Raw genomic sequence first — 15,852 nt, 5'->3', positions numbered from 1 at the left:
TCCGTTCATGCTCTTCTCCCTTGGTGGTCCCAGAATCCTCTGCTTCTGGACTATAAGATCACCAAAGTTGTTTTTAAACTTTTTATTGTGAATTGAGGGAAGGTTTACAGAGTATATCATCAGTTTTACATTCAAGAAATAATATACTTTGCTTCATTACAGTGTTTGCAATCCCCTTCATGTACAAACTGTTAACAGTATTTACCTCTATTCACTTTAGTTATTTCATTTCCTTCCTGTGTCTCCAATACTGTCATCTTTCTTCTACTTGCCTCCCTCTTGTCTTATACTGTCTGCCCTGTCATCTATGTTAATATTTGTCTACTCTTTAACCTATGAATAATTTTCCTTCACCACTGTCCCCCATAATCATCATAGATTATTTCTTTTATTACAAAAAATTTTTCTTAACTATTTGCGTTGGCAAAATACAATATTTGTCCTTTTGTGATTGACAGATTTCACTTAGTGGTTACAAATTGGACTGCTAACCTCAGGGACAGCAGTTCAAAACAACCAGTTGTTCTGTGGGAGAAAAATGAGGCTTTCTGCCCCCCCGTGAAGATTTACAGACTCGGAAACCCTGTTCAGGGTCGCTATGAGTTGGAACCGATTCCAGGCACATTCCAATACTGATTCCGAATTAATATCCACCAGGTTTATCCATGTCGTGAGATGTTTTTCATAGTCACTGTTATTCTTCAAAATTGCACAGTATTCCATTGTGTGTATGTACCAAAGTTTACTTAACCATTCTCCTGTTGATGAGCATTTAGGATGTCTTCATCTTTTTGATGTGTCTCTTTTAGATAGCATATTGAAGGATCCTGTTTTCTTATCCCTTCTGCTCTATTTCTTGAATGGTGCATTTAATTCATTTACATTGAATGCAATTCTCTACAGGTAAGAATTGATTCCTGTCATTTTGCTGTGTGATGTGTGTGTGTGTTTGTGTTTGTTTGTAGTATTGCTTGTTTCTTTGTTCCACATAAATTTCTGTGTTGAGTTCATTTTGTTTATAGGTTTCTTTTCCTTTTCATTTCTATTGTGTTAATATTCATAAATCTTTCTGATTTTCCTCTTTTATTTTGATATGCAGGTCTATTAATTTTCTTTGAGGTTTTCTTGTAATTTATTCTTTCCCTACTTCAAACAGTCTGTTTTATCTTGAAATCTACTGGACTTCCTTGCCATTTGGAAGTTCTGTATCTATGCTATTTCCTCTTTTGGCTTTGTGGTTGACTTCGTTATAATTTGATATGTCTGGTTGCCTATTTTTAGTCTTGTAGGTTTGTTTCACTTTAAATACTTCTGTATTTGGAATGAGTTCTGAGTGGTGTTGTCATGTATGGTAATCTCAGGTTGTTGTCTGCTGTTGTTGGTTCTCAGTCCAAAGATTACCCTTTAACATTTTTTGTAAAGTTGGTCTAGGCATTACAAATTCCCTTAATTTCTGTTTATCAGATAATGTCTTAATTTTGCCATCATATTTGACATATTTGAGGGATTGCTTTACTGGGTATATGATTCTTGGTTGGCAAATTGTTTCTTTCAGTTTTATATATGTCATTCCGTTGCCTTTTTTTAAAATTTTCCTTAAGATTTTTATTGTGGATTTAGTACAAATTTACAGGACAGATAATCAGTTATACATTCAGCAAGTCATACACCTTGTTTCATTACAATGATTATAATCCCCTCCATGTACCATCAGTTAACAGTGTTTTTTATTCACTTTATTTTATTCACTTTAGTTTTTTGTTTTGTTTTTTAAACACTCAGGCATATACAATAATTGACACCACCAAAGGACCCATTCTGTAAGTCTGCCTCCTGGCTGCCATCTCTTAGTCCCTAACTTCCCATGAATCTAGAGTCCTCTGCTGCTCCCTCTCTCCATGTCCCTATCTCTGCCTCCATCTCTGGTGTCGCTGTTTCTCTGGATAAGGTCTCTCATTCAGCTTGTGCTTTTTCTCTTAATGATCCTAGGGTCCTTTGTTTCTGGACTGTAAGATTAACCACTCCCCTGTTTTTTTAAGTTTTTTTTTTTTTTTTTTTTTTTACAAAGCTTCTACCTTTATAATTTTGAGAATTGCAACAAGTCATGATAACAATTACTCATTATTGAAACTTATCCCCATCTCTTTTAACCAGACCTATCTAGACTAGATGAAATCTATTCAGTGGTGACTCACTCTTTCCCCAGACACTGTTGAACTAAGCTCCCCCTTGAAACCTTGTAAGCCAGTCACTTGGTGCCTTTATCGCCCCCTCATTTTAGGTAGACAGAGTCTAAGTTGCCCGTCCCTATCTACCCTGTGTACAGATCCTATAGCATTGGTACTTGATGTGAATATTCCTTCTCTCTCTGTTAGTGTTTAGAGTTATTACCTTCTTGAGTATAGGTCAAGTTCATAAAATTATAGCAATTTATCCTTGTTTCCTTAATCAAAATTTGTTTTGTTCTTTTTTTTTTTTCATCTTCCTCTAGTCGAGTTCTGATTATCAAGCCATAGAGACAAAGTCAAATGTGTACTGTTTGCAAGTTTGGGTGTTATTGTGTGACTCCCCTCACTTCATATCAGCTGGATGCTTCACTCTCAGCTCTAGCCCTCTGTGGCTATGTGCTTGTCCATAGTTTCAGGTGTCCCTAGGTTTCACCATATTTTGGACCAGCCAGTCCTTCTTCTTCTCTCTTTCATCTTCAGGTCCACAGGAGTCTCTGGAACATGGTTGAACTCAGCCCACTTCTTTATTGTTGTCTTTCCCCCTCTTCCACTCACTAGTAGACCAACATGGCACCAGCAAGCTTACATGCCTATTCGCGTATTCCCCTTGAGTTTCAGACTGAGAGGGGTGTTTGTCCTGAAGGAACTTGATTGCTTACCTTGATCGCTTCCCAGTGAACAACTTGCTTATTCTTGTGGTAGCCAGTTATACTGCCATTTTTGTTTTGTTTGTTTTTCTGATGATCTTTCTTTGAAGAAATATCTTCTGTCGCTCTAGCTGTTCCAGGCTGGTCTGTTTGTCCTTTCTAGCGGACTGTCTCGCCTCAGAAGGTTCTGGATAGGGCTCAGGATTCCACCTAATGTTCTATACACTACAAAGCTCACAGGAGGCCTATTTTACTAGGCAAATTCTAGAACCTTTTTTAAGTATTCTAATCAGTTATAGGCTGAAGACGGGCTTATAAGCTTTCTGTAGTCATGTTTCCCAACATTCCTTTCTATCCAACTCAAGTTTCAATTTTACAGTACAAGGCAAGGGAAACCAATATACATAAGACAGTCAAGCATCTTAGTATTGTTTCCCCTCTTCAAACTATGACTTGATCCCTGTATCACAGAGCCCTGTTCTTCCAAGGTTGAGCATGCATCACAATTTACCTCTGTCCCATTTAGCCCATGAAAACCTATCTCTGTTCCTCTATCTATCTTGTTCTTCTAACCCCTCCCATTTATTGTGTATTGCCCTCCCCAACACCCAAATTATGATGAGTCTGCCCTCTACCCTGTGCTCTACTGTCACCTCCCTCCACCTGTACCAAACCCTCCCACTCCAACCCCACCGGTAACCAACAAAGATTTTTATTTTTTTATATTAGTATGGGTATCTTTTCTGAAGTTACAATGATGTCTTATGCAATATTTGTCCTTTTGTGACTGACTGATTTCACTCAGCATGCCATTGCCTTTTTGCCTATATGATTTCTGCTGGGAAATCAGAGCTTAGTCTTTTTGTTTTCTCCTTCACTGGTAAGTTTTTGTTTTTCTAGAGCTTCTATCAGGATTCTTTCTCTGTGTTTAGTTTTGGAAAGCTTGATTATTGAATGTCTTGGTTATTTTCTTTTGGGATCTATCCTGTTTGTGGCTTATTCATTTAATATTTTTGCCTTCTTGTCTTTCATGATGTTAGGGAAGTTTTCTTCCAACAGCTCTTTCACAATTTTCTCTCTACTTTTTAATGTTTCTTCCTGCTCTGAAATTCTGATCAGACCATAAGTCATTCTGGTGTGGTACTGCGTGCGGATCAGCACAGGACTGAAAATCAGAAGGTCAGCAGTTCAAACCCATCAGCTGCTCCAGGGAAACCCTATATAGAGTCACTATGAGTCAGAACTGACTTGACTGCACTTAACAACAGCAAAAGTTGTTCCTCTTCATGGTGTTCCATGTAATTCTTAGGTGTTCTTCACATATTTTCATTGTTTTTTCTGATTATTCTTCTAGTATACTAGTATTGATAGGGTAAATTTATCTCAAGCCCACTTATTATGACTCCCATTGCTTCAAATCTATGCCTTTGATTTTTCAATGTGTTGCACACTTATGAAATCTTAGTATTAATCTTATGAGTTTCTAATTGAAGGTTTTATATTATTTCAAAATTTGCATTTGTTTTATCCATTTGTTCTTTTAGTGTTTCACAGAATTCCTCCAACATTTTTTCTATGTTCTCATTGCTTTCCTGATCTTCCTGTCAATCTTTTGAAGTTACCTAGATAATATTCTAATGGATTCTTTTTCAGTTAGTTCCTTTATCTTTTCTTCTTCAGAGATGTTTTCAGGCTCTACATCTTGGTCACTTATTCGAGCTATTCTCTGTGAGCTAAGAGTGTGTATTGTGTCCGGGACATTGTGGGGTTGTTGTGTTTGTTTTTAATTGATGATTGTGTATTGATGTGTTCTTATGCGCTTATGAGCTATCTCTTGTGGGTGTAGTTAGAGAATGGAAGCATGTGCATGCTTTTCCTGTGCTGTTAGTTTATCTCAGTTTATGGTGGTTTTGGTTAGTGTTGGCTGCTGTCTATCATTGATCAGGCGATATAGGAGCTGGTTTTGTCTCTTACCCAGTGGGGAGGGCTGCTAAGGAAACAGTTTGGCTGGGCTATATGGACACAGTTGTTTCCTATCCAGTGGACAAGACAAAACCCCTCACATACAGACATGCAAGAAAACAAAACAGAATAAACAAACAAGGAATTGACAATGAAAAGAGAAAATAATCAAGAGAATAAAATAAAGAAAAATAGGCAGTGACCAGAAAAAGGAACATAATAACTATAAAGACAAAATAGGGACCGAGAAGTGGAACTATAGAAGAAAACATAAGAGAGAAAATAAAATAAAATAAAAAAAATATGTAAAACATTTTACAATAACTAAAAAGAGAAAAGGGACAAGACAATGGAGCTGTAGAAGAGAAAAATTAAAGAGGAACTAATAATAATTTTTTAAAAAATCACTTAGAAAAACCAGGGAGAGAGAAGATGAAAATAGAACATAGAAAGTAGTAAAGAAAGATCAAAGTGGGGGAGGGAAGGAAAGAAAGAAGAAGGGGGATGAGAAAGAAAAAAAAAAGAAGGAAAAACAAAAGTAAGATACAAATTCAAGGGAAAGAAAACAGAAGAAGGAGGAGAAAGGATAAAACAAAAACAGTGAAACAACAAAATGAAAAAACCAAACCCAAAAGTCTCAGGCGCTCCTGCAAGCTAAAGAGCTCACAAAATGGATGTGGGAGGGATATGACAGCAGAGTCCCGGACCCTAGATGAAGTCCTGTCAGCTCTGGTATTATTTATGTACCGGGCACTCCATCTGTAAGTAGTTCCTGGAAGCCCTTGAAGGAGATGGATCCAGTGTCTGTTACAGACCACATGGCAGCTAGGGACAGGGTGACTGGTTATATGCTGGTCTGGTGGCTCTGTGGGATCTGTAGGTATGGAGCTGAGCCTGCCTAAATCCAGCCTCCAAAGTGACATAGCTAGCCCTGTGTCACACTGGCATGCCTTCCAACCATGTGGTTTGGAAGTCCTGGAGAGTAGGGTCTGTGTTGGGGATAGTTGAAGGTGGGAGCTGGCCACACCTCTGGTCTCCAGGGGAGCATGGGGGAAAAGAAAGAATCACATCTTTCTGGTTGCCTGTGTGAATCTACTCTCACAGGCCTCCCTCTGTTGCCAAAGTTACTTACAAGATAGTCTTGCCTTGTATGCTTGGTGTTCATCAGTCAGTCTCCCTCTCACACTGCCCCATTCAGCTACTTCTCCCAGCAAGCACTCAATCCACTTCTCTAACCTTTCCTCTCCAGTTCAGGGTTTCTTCTGTGTCTGTTTCATTTGGTCTCTTGTATCTTTGTTGTAGAGGGTCTGTGTAGCGCATCTGTGTAGTCTGCCATCTTGCTGGAAATCCCTCCATAGTTGTTTCTTTGTGTGTCTGTTTTGCCTCATAGCTTAAGTCTTTGCTATCAGGAGTCATTGTGTTGCATGTGTCTGTGGTGCCATATTGACTGGGACCTCTTACTATTTTTATATAAAGCTCAGAATATAATTGTATACTCTGTGAGAAGACGTTAAGAGTACCAGATAATAGAATTGTCTCTCTTATGGTTATAATGTAAGAGACAACTTTATATTTGAAAGTGAATTTATTATTAAAAAGTTACAACACTCTATGATATATTGAAATTGAGTTATCTGTCATTTAAAAAATTGGTTCCCAATTATCATGATAAATTTACAAGAGTGAATCACATTTAAAAAAAAATTACAAACTTAAGTACTAACTTATGAACACTAATGAAATCACATTAAATGTAATACATTACACATTGTAGCATAGTGGTTACGAATTGGGCTGCAAACTGCAAGGTCAACAGTTTGAAACTACCAGCTGCTCCGCGGGAGAAAGATGAGACTTTCCACTCCCATAAAGATTTACAGCGTCGGAAACCCTGTTCAGGGTAGCTATGGGTCGGAACCGACTCCACGGCACTTAACAACAACAACAACTACCTGTATATAATGGCACCTGATTGCTAAATTCAAGGTTTGTAGTTAAAACCCACCAGCCACCCCATTGAAGAAAAGACTTGGTTATCTGTTGCCATAAAGCTTACAACCTAGGAAACCCTATAGGGAAGTTTTACTCTTTCATGTAGGGTTGCTAATTGTTGGCTTCAACTCAACATCACACAACATAATGGAACCAGGAAATGACCTAGACATGTTTCTGGAAATTTCCTAAGTGGATCTTGGGAAGATTCATCTTATATTACTTTCAATCCTCTCACTTCTTATTGCTCCCTGACAGTCAACCACTTGTAGAATATGCCTTGCATGTCTCTGCCCCTGCCTTTAGCAAGAACATTGATTCTGCTAAATCCCAGTTCTGTTTTCTTGAGTCTGCATTGTGATAGATTTACCTACATTTTGTTTTACGCAAGGAAATAATGAGATACCAAACCCATTGTAACTTGGATACTCATCTCCTTAAAAGTCATGTTTGCTCCCCAGACTCTAGATGTTTCCAAAAGCAGTGATGGTAACATCTACTTTCAGTTCAGTTTTTTTTTTTTTGCACTTTTGACAGCCTTTGAAGTATAGCTGGAGAAAGAAACAAATACCATCCTGCCTTTTCATTTCTCCTCCCTTCCTTAGATAACATTTCCTTTAATATAACCCCAACACTGTCTTTCAATCAAATAAATAGCCTTCATGCAGCCGTTTAAAAACGCCTTACCAGTATGCTTTCAGTTCAGTTCTCCATAAAATGCAAACTGGTTGTAAGTGAGCCTCTATTTGAGTCTAACTGGAATGCATGCCTAATCATGTCACATATGATTATGGAACTAGCTAACTTCATACACTTCCCAGTGTCTAAACATCACCAAATAACTCTATCTTGACTCTGTAATATAACATAGTACAGAAAAGGGCCATTAAGGAGCATGCCATGTATCATGCTCTGTTTACAGTTCATTTAGTACTCATATGTAGGATATATTTTTAAACTCTACTTGACCTTAAGAGATAAGCTAGAAAAGCCTATCTGTTCTGACCCCGAGGTACCAACACAATTTACTGTGTGCACTTGCCTCTCATCTTACTATAAGTCACTTCTGACAGCACTTCATGCCAAAATTTGAACTTAGTCGAGTAAAAATATAAAGAGAGGGAGGAATATGAGCATTTCAGTAATAAAATCTATAGGAATCACTGAAGTTTGTAAATGGTTAAGTGCTCATCTACCAGCCAAAAGGTTTCCCATTCAGACACACCCAGAGGTACTTCAGATAACAGACCTGTGATCAGTTTCTGAAGGATCACAACCTTGAAAACCCTCTGAAGTATAAATCTACTTTGTATACAGACGGTTGCCATGAGTTGGAATCAACTTAATGTCAACTATCAATGGAGTCCTGGTGTGGCGCTGTGGGTTAATGTGCCAGACTGCAAAGCCGTTTGAACTGCAAGGTCAGCAGTTCGAGCTCACCAGCTGGTCCTCGGGAACCTTATACAGGGTTGTTATGGGTTGGAACCAACTCAACGGCACTTAACAACAACAATCAATGCAATACTACAATACAATAAGAGTTACATTATCTAGCAATTATTTGCCTCTTTATCTAAGAACATTTGGCTTTATTATGTAACTGTTTTCTTTGTGTCAAAAAGGAGATTATTTAGGAATGATGAAACCAATTATAAATAATATTGATAACACTATCTTTCATATATTCAAGTGTATTTAGTTTGCAATGCACTAAACAAAAATGTACATCAAATAGGAAAAAAATTCTTTATTGTGGTTTTATAGAATGGTTTTGGGGGAAAATTAAGTTATATGATATTCAAATGCATTTGTTTGTGAAACATAAGGTGTGTTTTTCTTAATGATCAGATTAAGCAAATTACACTGAAGGCACATTATATTAATTTATCTTTTCTTCCTTTTCAAGTATTGTTTATATAATATTTATACAGCTTATCTATTATAGAAATTTAGCTTTTAGTTTGTAATAGCAAAACATTAAAAAAGAGGGCACATTTTTTTTTTAAACTTTTCGTTGGAAAGGTCAAAAGTGGTCATTTCCTTTTTGTGCATAATTTTCAGTTAATGTTTGCATTGTTAATCTGATTGTTTCTGATTCTGTAGGTCTTTAAACAAACAACCATGAAAGCATTGAGGAGAAAATCTATTCTGCTAACTGGTTATCTGGAGTACATGATCAAGCATTACTATAACAAAGATAAAGCAGAAAGCAAGAAACCACATGTGAACATAATTACTCCATCCAATATAGAAGATCGAGGCTGCCAGTTAACACTAACATTTTCTGCTCCAATGAAATACATTTTCAAAGAACTAGAAAAAAGAGGAGTAGTTGTAAGTACATTTTTTTGTTTGCTTCCTGATTTTCTTGGTAGGCTGCATGTTGATAGGATAAAATTTGGGCTCTTTGTTGTATTTACTGTCCCATATTATTTCACATCAGTCAACAATCATTGTGTAAGAATTAAGGATCAATTAAGCATTCAACACACTGTGAGTTGACAGGCACCAAGATCTGTCATTTCCAATAAAAGAAAAATCATAAATTTTGGTTACAGGAAGCAGTTGAAGGTGGCATTAATTACATTATTTCACTAGTGAAAATTCCAATATATATTACTTGATGCAAGGAACAAATGACTCATGGAACTAGAGAAAAACAGTGGCCGCAGCATTGGGCTAAAAAATAGCAACAATTTTGAAGATAACACAGGATCAGTCAGTATTTCGTTCTGCTGTGTATAGGGTCACTGTGAGTTGGAACTGACTCCATGGACCTAACAATAACATGGAACTAAGCAATATGGTAATGTAATAAGGGGAAAATCAATCTTATTTGCTTATTTAATTGAACTAAGTTGTTATTAACCATGCCACTTTATAAGAAAAATATGTAAATATACTTAAAAAATGGCAATATTGAATAGGATGATTTTTTAACCAATGGACTCAAGTGACCTTAGTTTTGTCAAGAGACTGAATAAATGTTAGCTGAAAGATTTTAGTACATATTACTCTATTGATAATGTAATTCATAAAATGTTTCATTCACATACCACTCCAAACCTTTGGGAGAGGTTACCTTAGATTCTCACTATTTGTTTGTCAGTTTGTTGTACTGTGGTTGGTTGCAAGTTGCTGTGATGCTGAAAGCTATGCCACCAGTATTTTAAATACCAGCATGGTCATCCATGGTGGACAGGTTTCAGCTGATCTTCCAGGCTAAGAACAGGGAGAGGCAAACTACTTCCGAATGTTTAGCCATTTCTGAATGACGGTGGAACACTACCAGATTTGTTGTTGTTGGTAAATTTATCAAGTCAGTTCCAATTCATAGATATCAACCCTGTATATGGTTTCCCGGGCTTTAAATCCTTAAGGGATTCTAATAACTGAAGACTAGAACAATTATGGGATGAGATCAAGAACATCCTAGAGAGAGAAAAAAAAAAGTTCATTAAGAAGATTAGAAAGAAGGAAAAGATCAAAATGGATGTCTAAGGAGACTTTAATACTTGCTCTACAGAGTACAGGTATTAAAGTAAATAGAAGAAATGAGGAGGCAACAGAAGAGAAAGTTTCAAAGTGCAGCTCAAGAAGACAAAGTAAGTATTATAATGCATTGTGCAAAGACCTGGAGTTAGAAAACCAAAAGGGAAGAACACACTCAACATTTCTTAAAGTGAAAGAACAGAAGAAAAAATTCAAATCTCAACCTGAAATACTGAAGGATTCTATGGACAAAAATTTGAATGATGCAGAAAACATTAAAAGAAGATGAAAGAAATACATGGAGTCCCTGTACCAAAAATAAATGGTGGATGTTCAACCATTTCAAGAGGTAGCATATGCTCAAGAACCAATGGTACTGAAGGAAGAAGTCTAAGGTGTACTGAAAGCATGTACTGAAAGCATGAAAGAACAAGACTGTAGGAATTGATGGAATACACACTGAAATTTTTCAACAAACTGATACAGTACTGGAGGCACTTGCTCTTCTATGCCAAGAAATTTAGAAGAGAGCTACCTGGCCAACTGACAGAAAGAGATCCATATTTTTGCTTATTCCAAAGAGAGGTGACCCAGCCAAATATAGAAATCATTGGCCAATATCATTAATATCATATACAAGTAAAATTATGCTAAAGATAATTCAAAAACAGATGCAACAGTACATTGACAGGGAACTTCCAAAAGTACAAGCTGGATTCACATGAGTACGTGGAATGAGGTATATCAATCCTGACATCAGATGGAACTTTGTTGAAAGCAGAGAATACCAGAAATATGTTTACCTGTGCTTTATTTACTATACAAAAATTTTCAACTGTGTGGATCATTGCAAGCTATGAATAACATTTCAAAAAATGGGTGTTCCAGAATACTTAATTTTGCTCATGTAGATCCTGTACATACACCAAGACAGTCATTCGAACATAACAAGGGAATGCTGAATAGTTTAAAATCAGGAAAGTTGTGTGCCTAGGTTTTATTATTTCACCATACTTATTCAATCTGTTTGCTGAGCAAATAATCTGAGAAGCTGAATTATACAATTAAGAACATGCATGATGATTGGAGGACGACTCATTATCAACCTGTGATATGCAGAGTATACAGCTTTATATGCATACTGAAAATGAGGAGGATTTAACATACTTATTGATGGACATCAAAGACCACAGTCTTCAATACAGGTTGTACCTCAATGTAAAGAAAACCAAAAACCTCACTGTTGAAATAATAAATAACATCATGATAAATGGAGAAAAGATTAAAGTTGTCAAAGACTTCATTTTTCTTGTACCCACTCTCAACACTCTTGAAAGAAGTAGTCAAGAAATCAAACCATGTATTGCATTAGGTAAATCTGCTTCACAAGACCTCTTAAAAGTGTATAAGAGCAAATATATCAGTTTTCTGTGTAAGATGTGCTTGACCCAACCCTTGGTGTTATCCATAGTCTCATATGCATATGGAAGTTTGACAATGAATAAAGAAGACTACAGTGGAATTGATGCACTTGACTTATGATGCTGGGGAAGAACATCAAAAGTATCACGGACTGCCAGAGAATGAACAAATCTGTGTTGGAAGAAGTATGGCCAGAATGCTCCTTAGAAGCCTTGATAGCGAGGTTTCATCTCTCAAAGCTCATGATAAGGAAGAAGACATCATACTTAGTAAAGTGGAGGGTCATTGAAAACTATGAAGATCTCCAATGAGATGGATTGGCAAAGTGGCAACTACACTAGACTCTAGTATAACGATGTTTGTGAAGATGGCCCAGTTTTTAGTCAGAACAGGCTTGAAGGAAGGCACCTAACAACAACACCTTATATTCGGGAGGCGCAAGTTCTGAATATCAGAATTCAAATGAAGCCATGTCATTTCCAGCTTTTATATTCTTAGAAAAGTTAAATAACATCTACCAGCTTGAGATATCTTATTTGCATTTTGGTTTAAATATACTTACCTCAAAGAGATGTTATGAAAATTAAATGGAACAGCACATATTAAACATGTACTATAGTGTCTAGCCTATACTTAGGTGCTTTTAAAGGAAATCCAGAGGTGATCTTCAAGCTAAGCCTACTTTTCTGATTCTACTTTTGCACCTTTTAGTGTCCCAAAGACTGTAACCAGCTGTTTAACTCAAGATCATGAAAAATGTAAAGAAAAATGACTAAATTTCCCCACATGTTCAAGTCCCTTTAGAGTCTCCTGTAGAAACAGCAAGGTTGGTGCTTCAAACCCACCTGCCACTCCTAGGAAACATTATATAGGGTTCCTCTGCATCGGAACAAGCTCAATGGCATTTAACAACAACAGTATACAGATTTTATAGAGGATCTTTGGATGCTTAAAGATGATACTTGCTGAGGGACTGTCAGGAAAGTTCTTTGGATGTCCATCTAACAATCTGTTGTTGCTTCTGTTACATGCATTTGAGTTGGTTCCAACTCATAGTGACCCTATATAGGTTTTCCAAGGAACAGCTGGTGATTTTGAACTGCTGACCTTTTAGTCCAGTGCTAATCCTACAGCACCACAACAGAAGTCCATAAAAGAACCTATTAGTATTTTAATTACCAATAAGAGAAACTTAAAAAAAAAAAAAAAAAACACTGTGTTTTATTTAAAGTGAAAATGTTTATTTCTTATACATTAAGTTTAGGAAAACCATGATGAATACTTTATGTTAAATGTAGCTTTTCATTATATGATAATGTAACATGATTGTGGCTTTATTTTCTCCCCCCTACAGTGTGACAAGCGGGAACCAAATGGCATTCGAGTGGCTCCGGTTCCTCTCTACAATTCTTTCCATGATGTTTATAAATTTGTTACTCTGCTCATCTCTGCACTTGACTCTGCAGAAGCAAAATCTTAGACATTTTTTTAGAACAATTTAGCCAATCACACTAATGGTAGCTTTTATTAGCATTATTATTATGATTCAATTTTAAGAAATGAAAATAATTCAATATTCATTGCACTTAATGGGATGGATTGCAAAATTTACATAAAAATCGAACTTAATTTTCCAGTTCTGTGATTCTTAGAAATCCATATGGCTATTTAATTTTCCCATCTATGTTGTTGTTAAGTGCCTTCATGTTGGTTCTCATCCATAGTTACCTTGTATAAGGTTTCCGAGGAACAGCTGGTGAGTTTGAATCGCTGCCTTGCGGTTCAAACCGACTTTGCAGTCCACAGAGCCACACCAGGATTCTTCCATACTTGGGTTCTAATCAGCACTTTCCTACGATTTTCCTCTACTTAAGGTTAACATAATCTCTTATGATTTTTGTTGATTTGTTGGTTTTATGGTTTTTCCCTAATATAAGGGTTTAGGTATTACTGTCTCCAAAGCAATGAAATGAATCATCCAATGTATTCATGAATGAAAACTTAAATATTAGGGAATATGAGCCTATTGCATTGATTTTGTTTTTATCTATGGACCTTTCTGATCTACTATGAAAGCTAAAGTTAAACCCAATTTCGTAGTACTTCCTTAGTTTTCAGTGGTTGATACCATCATCAATATTTCTGAATTGGTAAACTATTCTACATGTTTATATATAAGTAGCAAGAGAGAATGACTATGACATAATTATTCTCTTGATTAAATAGATTTGAATGAAACAAACACTTAGACAACCAGATTTGATCATAGAGATAAATAAAAATATTAGGAGCCCCACACCATATTCCCAGTGTCAACAGCTGCTGGCCTTTATCAAATACTTCCCATGGACAAGGGGAGCTTGGTGGCTCTGTAGGCAAATAACTAGATTTCCAGTCAAGGTTGGTAGTTGGAGGCTTCTAGCTACTCTGCTGGAGAAAGATGAGGATTTCTGCTCCCACAAAGATTACAGCCTCAGAAACCCTATACTGGGTTGCTATGAGTCGGAGTTGACTCCGTGGCATTTAACAACAATAATCATGTACCAGGGACATTCCTAAACTATTGTTATCTTACATTGCTGTAGTAAAGCTTCCCACTCCAACTTTGGTGACACTCATTTTCACAAATGGAAGTATGCTCAAACCCTTAAAACAGGACCATTCTTGATTTTAAATAGAAGGAATCATTTCAGAATCAATGATAGTGACCAAAACAGACATGGCTTCAGTTTTCATAGAGCATATAGCTTAGTTAAGGACAGATATTAAACAAGTAAACAGTCAAGTAAATATATAGTTACAAATGATAATTTTCATGAAAGAGCAATAGAATTATGTGGTTAAGCAAGAGAAATCGTATAGGTTTATATTATAAAATTTTTCCTATTAATCATATTAAAATTTATTAAAACTATATTAATTATTCAAAGTATAATCAGCACCCATGTATTCACTGGATAGGCTAAGAAATAGAGCATTTAGAAACTACCTTTGTGGCATTCCCAGGCCACACTTTTTCCCTCCTCAAATCCAGAGATAACTTCTGAACAATATTTTTGTGTTGATTATTTCCTTGCTTTCTTTAAAATTTTACAGTTATGTCTATATCCTAAAATATTTCATGTTGCCTGTGTATGAACACTGTAGAAGTGGAATCTTAATACTAGATCTATTCTTCTACCTCCTTTGCTCAACATCATGGTTTTTTGTCATTAACCGACTTATCATAGTTATTATCGTAACCTCTTGCTAATTTTGTTTATGTGTAGCTGTTCATTACATTAATTGCTGTACAACTTTCTATTATGTAATTGGAATTATTAATTGACTCAGCTACTGTAGAACACTTGTGTTGTTCCAAATATTTTACTGTTGTATTTTGATGTAGCTATGAACATCCTTGGCACACATGTTCAAATGTTTCTCCCAGACGAATATCTGTGAATATACGGCATCATAAGGAATATATATGTGCAGGTTTACTATATAATCTCAAATTCTTTTCTTAAGTGGTTGTAGCAGTTTCTATCCCAAGTAGTAAATGAGAATTCCCTTGCTCTAGGTCTTTGCCAATAGTAGTTACTGATTGACTTTTTAAAAAATTTAAATTCTGGAGCACTGACAGGCACAAAATAATATTGCAGATTTAATTTTTATATCATTAATTAATAAAATATATATAAATTGCTTCATGTATTTGTGGGATCTTTATGTTCTTATTCTGAGAAATGCTAGTAGATGCTTTTTGTCATTTTTCCACTTAGTTGTTTGTCATTTACTCATTGACTTTAAGGAGAAAATTTAAATTTGAAATATTTCCATATATTTTCTCCCAGTTTATAGATTGAATTGTGTGTATCTGTTCTATATGTAGATTTTGATGAATGTTGTCACTGTTAAGTTGCTGTTGGGTTGGTTCCTGATTCACAGTGACCCAGTACACAACAGGATCATTATCATTGTCATCCATAGGATTATCACTGGCTGATTTTTCTAAAATAGATTACTAGGCCTTTCTTCCTAATCTCTTAGTCTGGAAGCTCAACAGAAACCTACTCAGGATCATAGAAGCATTGAAACCTTCAGTGATAGATGAATACTAGATGTTC

The 15,852-nt window shown here is 36.1% G+C and overlaps 1 protein-coding gene across 1 annotated transcript in view; it reads left to right on the top strand.

Annotated features, from left to right (window-relative positions):
- KYNU (kynureninase) overlaps positions 1-13,223 on the top strand; it is a 273,716-nt gene extending 260,493 nt beyond the window's left edge. The window contains exons 12-13 of the mRNA XM_006834568.1: positions 8,933-9,163; positions 13,098-13,223. Coding sequence (XP_006834631.1) covers positions 8,933-9,163; positions 13,098-13,223 — 357 coding nt within the window. The remainder of the gene's footprint in view (positions 1-8,932; positions 9,164-13,097) is intronic.
- Positions 13,224-15,852: the final 2,629 nt, after the last annotated feature.

This window comes from Chrysochloris asiatica, unplaced genomic scaffold, assembly GCF_000296735.1.
Source record: "Chrysochloris asiatica unplaced genomic scaffold, ChrAsi1.0 scaffold00012, whole genome shotgun sequence".
NCBI classification, from domain to species: domain Eukaryota; kingdom Metazoa; phylum Chordata; class Mammalia; order Afrosoricida; family Chrysochloridae; genus Chrysochloris; species Chrysochloris asiatica.
This window is presented reverse-complemented; position numbering and strand designations above follow the sequence as displayed.